Source organism: Malaya genurostris, chromosome 1 (assembly GCF_030247185.1).
Source record: "Malaya genurostris strain Urasoe2022 chromosome 1, Malgen_1.1, whole genome shotgun sequence".
NCBI classification, from domain to species: domain Eukaryota; kingdom Metazoa; phylum Arthropoda; class Insecta; order Diptera; family Culicidae; genus Malaya; species Malaya genurostris.
In genome coordinates, this window is record NC_080570.1 from 164727166 (window position 1) to 164739029 (window position 11864).

The 11864-nt window shown below is 37.7% G+C and overlaps 1 protein-coding gene across 4 annotated transcripts; it reads right to left on the minus strand.

Annotated features, from left to right (window-relative positions):
* Positions 1 to 1836: 1836 nt before the first annotated feature.
* Positions 1837 to 11317, minus strand: LOC131426657 (forkhead box protein P2). 4 transcript variants are annotated; one of them, XM_058589533.1, is made up of 5 exons: positions 10296 to 11317; positions 10141 to 10244; positions 9965 to 10066; positions 9690 to 9773; positions 2651 to 9632 (listed from the first exon to the last, which is right to left on the minus strand). In XM_058589533.1, the coding sequence occupies exons 1-5, from the start codon at positions 10999 to 11001 to the stop codon at positions 9438 to 9440; spliced, it is 1191 nt and encodes a 396-aa protein (XP_058445516.1). In that variant the 5' UTR covers positions 11002 to 11317; the 3' UTR covers positions 2651 to 9437. The 4 variants fall into 4 exon arrangements, with proteins under 4 accessions (XP_058445515.1, XP_058445514.1, XP_058445516.1 ...); XM_058589532.1 differs by lacking the exons at positions 2651 to 9632; positions 9690 to 9773 and adding an exon at positions 1837 to 2599 and having other exon boundaries at positions 10141 to 10217; XM_058589531.1 differs by lacking the exons at positions 2651 to 9632; positions 9690 to 9773 and adding an exon at positions 1837 to 2599.
* Positions 11318 to 11864: the final 547 nt, after the last annotated feature.

Sequence of the window (11864 nt, forward strand, 5' to 3'; positions counted from 1 at the left end):
TATCGATATACTTTTGGATGGGATTTTTTTTTATTAAACTTATGTCGTATCATTGACACAATAGAAGCATTTGGCGCTTACAACTGAGGCAGCAATTTGTTTTCAACTGCCATATGCATAAGCCACTGAAGCCCCTCCTGAAGGTATGCATACAAGTTCTCACAGAGTTAAACGTGACAGAGAGAATAACAAATCTTAGAGCTGAGCTGAGTAATTCGTTCTTTTCTTGAATCTGTGCAGTAACTCATGTGCATGGAAAAAACACTAACACAGTGACAAGAGATACTTTAAATTTTGTGGAATTGCTGTGGACAAAATCGTTCAACATTTTATATTCGGTACCATCTAATCTAAATAACAATTTCACTAAATTTTACCGGTTTTGCAGTGCACGAAATGCACATGAGGACGAGACGCTACTGCTAAATATAAAATAGAATTGATGATGACCATTTTTCAATCATGAAAAATCTTGAAATAATGAATAGTTTTCATCTGAAAAAAATCCAAGAAGTAATTCGATTTTGTATACAGTTTCATAGAAAATACTCGAAGGTGGACGTTGTTTATATATTTAAAAAAACACAAAAGATTGAATGTATAGATGAATACCGACAGCTGATCTTATTTTTACGAGTTTCAAAAAGTCGTCATTTCTTGCATCATATTTTCAGTAGGAATTACACGTCAATACAAAATTTGACTGGGGTGGGAGGGGGGTTGGTTAGTTTCTAAACGATGAAAAAAAATCATCATTTTTGCGAATTTTCCCCAGAATTATCGTTCAACAAAATAAATTCAAATGTTTTGCATAATAAAAAGCATCATTCGAACAACATTTTTAATTTTTTCGTGGAGAAATATTTGGAAATAAGTCAGTGAAGAGGTATTTTTGAGAACGCTTCTTAAAAATCATGGATTTGCGGTGTCCACTGTATCTCAGCGCAGACCAATCAGAAGTGAACAAATGAACGCAGTATAGTTAAAGTAGAAGTTTTTCTAGACCCCAACGTTTCTGTTTGATTTTTTGATTTTTTTTTTAATTTTTGGTGGTTGTTCAAAGTGAAAACTACGATTTTTCACGAAAAAATCCGCCATTTTGTAGCTGTTAAACCTTCCCAAAGTAACAAACAACGAAAAGGAAAACGTTGGGGTCTGGTTTTTTATATGTGAAAAGTGTAACAATCAATTACTCCAGTGAGCTCATAGGGTCTAAAATTTTCAAAAAATCATATTTTTTCTTTTATAATTTATTAAAATGAAACATTTCAAGAATGTTTTGTCCAATTTTGAAGTCAATCGAAGTAGAAATCTTGGGCCTGTGCGACGAGCTCTTGCTTCTTCGCAGAATGAGATAGCCATAGATAAAGGTCCATAACTTTCAGAGTTTTGTTCCAATAGGCTTGAAAATTTCCCAGAAAATTCTTCAAATGTTTTACTATAAGAAATATAAAGAAAATAATAAATGATTTTTCAAAAGTGTCAGACCCTACCCGCCCCTTAATTAAAAAAAACAATCATTCACAGAACGTAAGCCCAATCAGGGTTGGCAAATGCTTTCATCACTTTGATCTATAATTAACTCCGACTTTTTCACGAATATTCATGTATTCTGACTCGGGTCGAGGAAAGACAATAACTCTTGTTGTTGTTACCAGTATTGATTTTTCAATGTGATATCGCCAGCTGTCAGTCTCGGTAAGGATGGGGGAAAAACTTAGTAGGCTTTCCGTCTAAGAACGGGTCATCATTGGTTCGTTTCCCAAGCAAGCAAAAAACCCAGAAAAATGTACAGAAGGGAATTAAAATCGGGTACAAGAAAAATTGAAGCCCGCGTTGAAGTTTCCGTTTCGAATAAAATATTTATTTTGGTTGTCTGAAAGAAAAAACTTTTTTTTGTTATTCTAAGGCACAGTTGGCAGGAGTTTGGTTGATGGTCAAATCGCTCAGGTAGAAACGAGAAGGGGCTGGTGAAGAGGCGTTCTAAAAAGTAGAGAGAAATCGGTTAGAATAATGTTGCTTAATTATTTTTAGATTTTAATTTATTACGGTTTTACCGAAGACGGATGTTTCTTTCGTTTGGAACCTAAATCGACCTGAAAGAATTATGATTAGCTACGATAATATGACTATAAAAAAAATGCACCAATCGACGTTCGTACCGAAATATAACTATTGTTTCCCCCCACATCTTATTAATAATCGTCTATCTACCATATGATGAAAGTACACTAAATTACCGTCTGAGAAATTCTTTCTTCGGGGACCGAAGCCCGTCCTCGGGACATCCGCCGCCATCGTAGCAGTGACTACCGATCAGTGGTGGCGGCGTTCCACCGAGTGTCGGTGGATGGTTCTGTCCGTGACCGACGGTTGGCGCTGCTGTTCCCGTTGCCGTGGACGTTGCGGAACCGGGTGCGGCACCCGAGTGCGGTTCGTCCCCTTCCAGGGCCATGGTGATGTCGTATTTGCGAGGCCTCCCCCGTGACAGATGCCGTCGCTTCAGGAACTCGTGATCGTCCACCATCCAGAACGAACCGAAATCGTCCTCGTACCGGACAAAGCACTTGTGCAGCGACAGGTTCGTCCGGATTGCGTTCTAGGAAACGGGGGAAACATACGAGGAAATACAAGGTTGACGGGATTGGAGAATGTTTTGTTTGCGAGGTACCTTGTATGACTATCGTGCCGGTTGAAACAGATGGAAAATTGATAGTGTCAACTTGTTTTAACTCACATACGGAATTTGATGGAAACAAAGAAAATATGTCGGAAAGCGTTTAGAGGCGAATTGCATTGGATCCGCATTTTTTGGAAGTCGTTCGAGAACCGAACTTCATAACACTTTGTAGTAATACTATTCGCTAGGATTTTTTTTTCTCTATTCTATCTCACTTCCCTGGTAACCAGTAAGCACTAATAATGGCATTTAGATAGCCTTTTATGAGCACCAAAAATGCTTATAGCTCTATATCTGCATTCTGAAAGCTCACCTGTTGTAAATCAGTCAGAATTCAACTTTCAGAATGCACACCAGCCATAAATAAGCATTATCTATGAATAGCCGTATATTTTGCCAAAGTCGGCCTTAATTCAGTCTCAAGTGCGATTAAAATGCCAATTAGCTGCCATAATGCGGCATTCGTATGTGCTTTTATTGGTTACCGGGGTAAAATCTATTCGAATTCTGTCGCTGTAAACTTCCTTAAAACTCCAATAGATACGTATTCTGGTCACAATTCGCGACCGCGAACTATTTATACATAGGTAATACTCAATTCCGCACTTGGATCGAATCGGAATATTGCGATCGATGGTAACAATTTGCATTCTGTAATTTGGTCGATCGAGATATAGAATGCAAAATTTCGTATTCGATCGAAATAATCCAATTCGAACGAAATACACAATCGGAGTGAATGCCAGTGTTTAAAAAGATTTATTGTTTAACTACTTGGAGAGTGATAAGTTTTTGATAGTGAAAATCTTTTGGTTTGTTTAACGTATCAACATAATTTTTTCTCCATGTCATCGGAGATATGATCAGCAATTTGTTTTAGAATTTTCAGTAGTATGAGATAAGATAATAACTTGAAATTAACGTTTTCTGATATGCTTGATAAGTGAATAGGGTAAAAATTTGCTGCTTCCTTTATTCGTAGTTGACTTGTTCATTTCAGACCAGAATTCAATTCTAGACTTTAGTTCTGAAACTCAGTTTTAGAATCCAAGTGCTATTTTTCGTTTCCAGAATCCGGATCTAAAATTCAGTTCCTCGTCCAGAATCCAAGTCCTGAATCGAGTACCAAGATTCTGAAGCTGAAACCGATTTTCAGAACTTGATTCTAAGCCAGGATTTTGGAACTAAAATATGGATCTGAAATCAGAATCTAGATTCTAGAACCTAGAACTTTGGAACTAAATTTCGGAAATGAATTCTGGACTTGGATTTCAATTTTGAAACTAAATTTTGGAACTTAAATTGAGGCTCAGACCAGATTTCAGCTCAAAAATTCCTGTCCGGAATTCAGATTTAGAAAACAGTTTCGGAATTCAGTTCCAGAGTCCTGAAACTGATGTTCTGGGATTTTTTTTTAGACCGACAGATCCAAAAATGAGTTGTATTTCTAGAATTCAGTTCTAAACTGCATTCCCGAGTCCATGTTGAGAATTCTAGACCAGAATTCAGGCCTGGAATATGGTTCCAAAATTCATTTCCACAATTCCAGAAGTGTAATTAAATTTAGGAACTAGATTCTAAAGCTTTTTAAACTAAATTCCAGATCTGAACTCTGGAACTGAATTTCTGAGCTGAGTTCTGGAAACTGAATCTGAATTTGAAAGTTAAATCCAGAACCGGAATTATGTAACTAAAATGCAGCTGTGGATCAAAGGTCAGTACTAAGATTCAGTTCTAGTGTTCGGTTCTAAATTCGATTCCAGAATTTCATAACTCATATTCTTTAACATCAAAGAAAGCGAATGATCAATTTTATTCGTATTTGCGTCATCCGGTTATGTCTCTGATATTACTCACCCGTTTTTTTTTCAGGGAATTTTTCTTGGAGATTTTTAAGAGTAGAATAGAATAGATCAAGCGTGAAAAACGAGTACACTGAGTTTTTTTTTTATACAAAAGATTTTCAAAATCGAAAAACTTTTTATTCAAAATGTCTTAGAATTAAACGGTAGAGATCTGGTGTAATCTACAAAAAAAAACCGTAATAACACCAGATCTCGACGTTTCATGCATTTCTAAGACACTTTGCATAGGAAACAGTTTTCGATTTTGGATATTAAAAAAAACTCAGTATACACGTTTTTCACGCTTGATCTTGCAGTAGAATACTCCTTGAAATCTCCAAGAAAAATTTCCTGGAAAAAAGGCGGGTGGGTAATGTCAAAGGCCTAACCAGATGACGCCAATACGAATAAAATTGATCATTTTTTTTTGTTTCAATTATAGAGGCTTTAACATTAATGTCATTCACCTCTTCGGGCCAGAAAAACTTTCTGACCCTATGTGCGGGGTTGGGAATCGAACCCAGGCGGGCTGCGTGAAAGGCATCGACTTACCCATCACGCTATACCCGTCCCCAAAATTGATCATTCAGTATACGGAAATACGCCTAAAAGGCCGCGTAATTTCGGAAATTGGTGTAAATAAAGACCTTCATGTATATGATAACTCAAAAAACTTGTTGTTATAAAGAGTAGGTTCGTTCGTTGGAAATTATCCATTTTATAATTGGCTTAAATAGCTTAAGAAAAGAGATTCCGTAATATAGGGGAGACCGGGGCTAAACCGGACGCTTTTTAGAAATAGGAAAAAACATACATTACAACTAGGTTTCTAACCTTCTAAATTATCTCTACCGTTACGAATATTTATGGCAACTTAAAATCCAATCGTGGGGCTAAACCGAACTCCTTATGAGGCAAAACCAGACTATAAAACTACACACAAAAATTAAGAACGAATACAATGGGGTGTCAAATCTCGAGATACTTTAATTTCAACTTTTCGAGACACTGAAACCTCCAGCTAATTGACGTCTGTCTCTTCACATGAAAGCGCATTTATAAAGTCAATCCATGGATCGCAATAGTTGCAGGTTTATAGGATATTGAGGCTGTCCGGTTTAACTCTGTGTCTGGTCTAACCCTGGTCTTACCTAATAATTAAATAACCCTCTCTTCTGTATACGCGCCTGCTTCATGACAATAGATTTATGATTTAACAATGTGAAAGATAAACTTTTTCAGATATTCAACATTCACCGAATGTAATTTCGCCGAAAGGGTCAGGGTTATCATGCAAGTCAATTCGACATTGACAAAATATTTCTCATCAGAAAGGAAAATGTTTCTCTTGTTCTCTAGCCGGTCTAAAGATCGCGAACTGGACGACCGTAAAACGACCAAGTAACGCGGGCCCTCACATCTGTCTAGGTTTATTCGTGTAGCGCGGTTTCGGTCAAAATCCGACCGAGAGACAGGATTACGTTCTGAAAGATGAGTATTCTTTTCAACCAGAAAAGTAGTTGATGAACATTCAAGCATAACCAGAAATGTAGATTAATTTACTGTAAATTTTTTTTGAAAATCTTAAACTATTCCGATAATCGAGTTTCATCGAGAGTTCACTCTTTCTACAAATAGGAATATTTCCATCGAACGTAAAACTTTGCATTCTGTAATTCGATTGAGTGATGCTTTTATATGGCAAATTCAAATGCCTTGGAGATACAGAACGCAAAATATTCGTTCGAAATAGTTCGATTCGAACCAAATACAGGCTCGAGGTGATGATTTTGACTCTTCTGGAAAAATGATCACCGAAAAAAAAATCACTGAGAGCAGCATGAAAACACTCACTCAGCGTATCCAGCAGCATGTTTTCCGGGGAAATTTCACATTTGGTTATATGTCTATTTCTAAGAATTGGCTCATTCGGCGAAATAATCTTGAACGAAACGTCGTATTCGGGGAATTGACTATTTCGACAAGTTTGCTTGTTCAGCGAAATGGATTTCGATTAAATTGTTCAATCGGAAAACTGCCTATTTTGAAGAATAGGCTCGTGTTCGGCAAAAGGCCTACTTGGACGAACTGTTTTATTTAGAAAATTGATTTTTTTCGGCAAATTGATTTTTTTCGGCAAAATACTCTTTGGTGAAATTGCTCGTCTATCGAAATGGTCTTCATTAGAATTCATTAAATCATTCAGTAAATTTCGGAAAACTATGCAGACTCTTTCAACATAATTTCAATACACCCAAACCTCCATTTACGAACTAAAATTGGGGTTTCGTAAAACGGGTTAGTTCGTTAATTTACGCTATTTTGGATTTACTCTGTAAAAAATAGTTTTATTTAGTGGAAAACCCGATCATATGGTTATTTTCGTAACAGATTTGATAAGTATATGCTGGAGAACGACGTTTGAGGTGGTTCTGAAATTCAAGATTGCGACTTCCGATTGATTGATACTCATTGAAAATCATTACAAGTTGAGAATTTTCCTATCGACGAATTTGATGATTAGATTCCGGAAAACAAAATCAATATATTCAAATGTTTGTTTTAGGGCAGCCGGCTACCGAGACGAAAAATCATTGGATTTTCTTGTAAAAGTTTGGAGTGTGCACGTAACCTAACTAAAAGTAAAGACATCATATTACCAAGATATCCAGCTCTCACATTTTACGAAAAAATCATCGAAAAAAAAATAGCCCTGAAGGATGACAAAAAATCTCAAAATATTTTGACATTAAATTTACGAAATCGAAAAAAAAATTGAATCCAATGTCTTAGATTTTTTATCGGGACTTTTAAGACTTCCGAAATCAAAAATTATTTTTCAATGCCAACTGTTTCAAAATTGCCTGAAACATCGAGATCATCTTTAAAAAAAACTTGCTTTGCAGAAAAATTGACTCTTTGCGAGTTAGAGAAATTTTGGGATTTCTGAAATCAATTTTTTTTATTCTAAATATTTTAGAATTGACTGAAACGTCGAGATATCTGGTGTTATCTCGAAGAAAACATTTTTTTTTGGAAAATCTCGACTTGGCTTGCATTTTAACATTTCGGAAATCTTTTTTTGATGTCAAATGTCTCAAAATTGCATGAAACGTCGAGATTGAGTGTTATCTCGAAAAAAATTCATGCAATTCTAAGACATTCCGTATCAAAAACTAATTTCGATTTCAGAAATGTCAAAATTTTTTCGAGATAACACAAAATCTCGACGTTTTTATGTAATTCTAAGACATTTAGCAATAAAAAAAAAGTTTGATTTCGGAAGTTTCATATATCCAGCCTCAAGTCGCCTTCTACACTCCGGTTTTTTTAAATATAGCACTGGAGACTTTTCGTATGACTTTTGCACTTTAAATTTCAAGTCCAATTTTAACTCTAAATTCATATAAAGAGTTTAATAAAAAGCAACATTTGAATATTTCTAAATCCCATTGCAAATTTTGTATTTGTTTCGATTATACTGTCGCTTTACGCATAATTGTCCCATATGCTTTTCGTTTCTGCCTTCAATTTCTGCTATTTAATTTATTAGTCTAATGTTAAAACGTTAAACTAAGTCATGTAGACTTCACGTCATAATAAAAAAAATTAAATAAATCTCTATTACCGAAACAATTTCGTATTCTGGCAACATTTGAAACATAAACTTGAATTCGTTACAAAAAAAATCATCTTTGACTTTTAAATTCATATTTTCCGGACGGAACTCTTTGCAATGACGAGAAACCCGAGCGTGTGACAGCCTTCGCGCGCGCAACACACAAACTCCGCATGTCATACACACACCTGATTTGTGTTGCGTCGCGTCAGTTGCGTCTCGGTACGTTCTCGGTTTTCCTTTCGGATCGCAGCAAGCTTTGCACTCGACGCCGTCCAGCATGGCCGCAACCGCGTGTCAAAGGTTAGCCTGTTTTTCTGTGGAACGACGTGATGCAAAGCTATGCTGCTAGAGTTGTATTTATGATGTGGAGAAAAAAAGTTAAAATACAGAGAATGAAGAAAGATAATTGAAATCGAAGACACAAACCATCCGCGGATCGACCGCTGAATCGTCGTTGGTGGTGGTTTGTGTGAGCTTCGATTGGTATTTAAAAACCTGTTAGGAAAAAGCATTTTAAGAATCGGATTTCCTTATGGTCCCCGTCAGTAAAATGCTTTGGATTTATAAGTTGTTTAGGGAAAAAATTCATCATTCTTGTTTAGCTAAATTCATCGGACGATTTGAAATACCTACTATTGGATGTTACTGAATGAAATTTGTGGAAAATTTTTCAAGATTATTTGAGTGGTTTGCCAATCACGTTTTCAAAAATTTCATCCAGGTTAGATAGTCGCTTTCGCTGAGACTGAAATAATTGATTGCGTTATATTTGGGTTTAGAAAATAGTTTAATGATGGAAAATTTTCAAACCCTGTTTTATAACGTAATCAAAAAGTTCGAATCACTGACTGCTTTGATCCGTTGATTGGTACTTCATTCAGATTGCCATGATCAAAGCAACCAGTGCTCGACTAAAAAGCAGTGCAAAATGTTTTTTTCTTGCTTTTTATTTTGAATTTATTTACTTCGAATCTTAGAAAATTTTGGTTTTAGCGCAAAAAAAAACAATTCACTGATTTGAACTCATTTTCAGCGTTGTTATTCTTGATTTTCATCCATAAATTTAAAGCGAAAATCAAGAATGGAAAGCGACTATCATCTGATAAAATGTTAAAAATGGGTAAATGGAAACGAATTTCAATAGAGAAAATCTAGAATGAAAAACCCGGAATCCCACCTTTCCGTACGAAACCGGAAACCGGGATTCCGAAAGGTAGTTCACAAAACGAGCTCCAAAAATAATGCAAAATTAGACGGAAGAGAAGAGACACAGCATTCCTAGTGTGGGTTCTCACTCAGGAGAGTCCCCCCAAGGCGCGGAATCTGGTACGAACCGTTGGTAGTAGAAACTGGCCGGCGGTGGCTTCAGCCCCATTGTCGATGATGGTGGTGGCAGCGATTGGGCCGTGGTGACCGATTTCTTCTTGCTGCCGCTTCCACCTCCGCCGCCACTGCCCGTCGTCAATAGACCAGGCCCGGGGGCATTCTGAAATTTAAACTGCATTATTCCGAGCTTCTGGGGCCGACGCTTGCAAAACTCTGCCTCGTTTACGGTCCAGACGGCGCCCTTGATGTTCTCGACCCGCATGAAGCACTTGTGTAGCGACAGGTTGTGACGGACGGCGTTCTTGAAAGTTTTTGTTTTTCGATTTGTTTTGTTAATTTTTAGAGGAGGGGTTTCATTTTTAGAAGGTTAATTATTAGGTGAAAAAAAATTACAGCTCAATACGATGTTAGATTATGTTAAAATGGAGCCATCATTTAGAGCAATATTTGCAATTTTTAAAACCTACATCCTAATATTTACAAAATAATTACCTTCCAAGTCGCTGCGTTTCTTCGGAAATAGCAAAAAGTGTTCTGAAACCAGTTGTAAATTTCATTCAGCGTCAGTTGCTTCTCCGGCGATTCAATTATTGACTACAGGAGAGCGAGAGATAGCGTAGGGAAAGAAACACTTTAGTTTTGCATCAACGCGAGATCAAAATGCTCACTTGTCTAATCAGAGATGCATACGTGAATGGTGGCCGAACGTCGTGGCTACGGTAAAACTCCCGATTCTTGTGAACATCTGTCGAAGAGAAAAAAGAAGCGACCGCTGAGGTGAAGCTCGTTTTAATGTCTGCTCGGCACATTGCCTCAAACTCACCGTCTTGAACATCGGGATAGTTCATCTCCTTGAAAGCACCGGCCTCCGCCGCCGCCTCCTGCGATCCGAAATATTTCGCTCGTACTCCGGATCCCTTCGATCGACTCGCCTGCTGCTGCTGCTGATGTTGATGTTGCTGCTGCTGATGGTGATGCAACGCCTGCTGTTGCTTACCAGTAAGTTGCAGCGCAGCCACTTCGGCCATCCCAGCGTCGCCTGCTGCGATGGTGACGGGTGGTGGAAAACGCAACCCTGCGATCAATTCGTACGGTGGTGGGGGTGGTGGAATCTGCGGAATAAATGGACTGGCACCGGCCATCGGAATGCGAGCCATTTCGTTCTTTTTGTTCAGATGCAAAATCATTGCCTGCAGCCGGTCGCGCTCCTTCTGCAACTGCAGGTGCAACTGGCAAACCACTTCCATCTGGATGCGAGCCTGGGCGGCCGAATAGTCCCCGTTGATATGGTCCGACTGTAGGTGCTGGTAGAAGTCGTTGAATTCGTCGAAAACCCGTTCACAACCAGGCCACCGGCAGGCACCGCCTCCGAACAGGGGGTGAATCGATAGTTTAAGGGTGGATTCTTCTGTTTTGGTGTGAGAAAAAAGTTCGGTCAGTATTTGAAAAATTCTGGTCACATAAGCTGGAAAAAATATTATTAATTGCTTGCATCTGGACTTTGTGTTAATATCGAAAAACAGTTTCATTCCAAGTTTCTGAAAATAAATGTAAAAGCAAAATTAATCGGGACGAAATGTGCATCCATGTTGGAATTTGACAAATTGCATCTTGGCGTGTCTGGGATGCTTTGGTCTGAAAAAAGCCAAAAAAAAAGAACCCTTTCTTATTTCAACCACTTTCAAACACTTCAAGATAATTTGTTCAACCGAACTGAAAATAACACTTTTTAGAACGAAAAATATCACTCCAATCGCCAGTAAAAAAAATCAACGCCTTTTCCAAAAAATTTTCACTAAAATACTCAATTTAACAAAACTTCACATCCTTTCGACACGACATCCTTGCAGCTTCTGGTGGTAGCGAGCCCGAAAGGTGCATTTCTTCGATAGATTCTGCTTCGTTTCACGCACTGCGCATGACACGCATTTCTCGCTCCTAAAAAAAAAGCTTCGTTTGGGTTGGTAGGTCGCAGTAGGCTTTTGCTGAATTCTATTATTGTTGGAGCTTTCGGCGAAACTCAAGCCGAGAGGGAGACACCGGTATCGAACGGCAGTAAGCCATGAGTTTCGTATTGCGGGTCATTTTAAATTGTTGTGAAAGTTGTTGATGATTAAAACGAAAAGGCGGGTGAGTAATGGCAGAGTCATGACTGGAAGATGTGAATACGAACAAAATTGATATGCTTCTTTCACGGTGCATCTTTACTAAAATATGACTAAAGCTAAATTGAAGAACTAAATTCGGATCCTGAGGTTGGCTCCGAATTCAATAACAAAAATCATGGTCGAAATCCAGATCAAAAATTCAGTTCACGAATTTAATTCTTGAATTCTGGAATTTTTCCATTTATTAAATATTTCACTCATTTTCAGAATCCAGGCTCCAAATT

Excerpts from the sequence above, each read along its gene's own strand:
- LOC131426657 (XM_058589530.1), bottom strand. The coding sequence starts at position 11,001 with ATGAAACTGTTTTTCGATATTAACACAAAGTCCAGATGCAAGCAATTA. Across the intron at positions 10,067-10,140 it reads ATGCATCTCTGATTAGACAA|TCAATAATTGAATCGCCGGA; the intron begins GTGAGCATTTTG and ends GCTCTCCTGTAG. Across the intron at positions 9,774-9,964 it reads GAAACGCAGCGACTTGGAAG|AACGCCGTCCGTCACAACCT; the intron begins GTAATTATTTTG and ends AAAACTTTCAAG.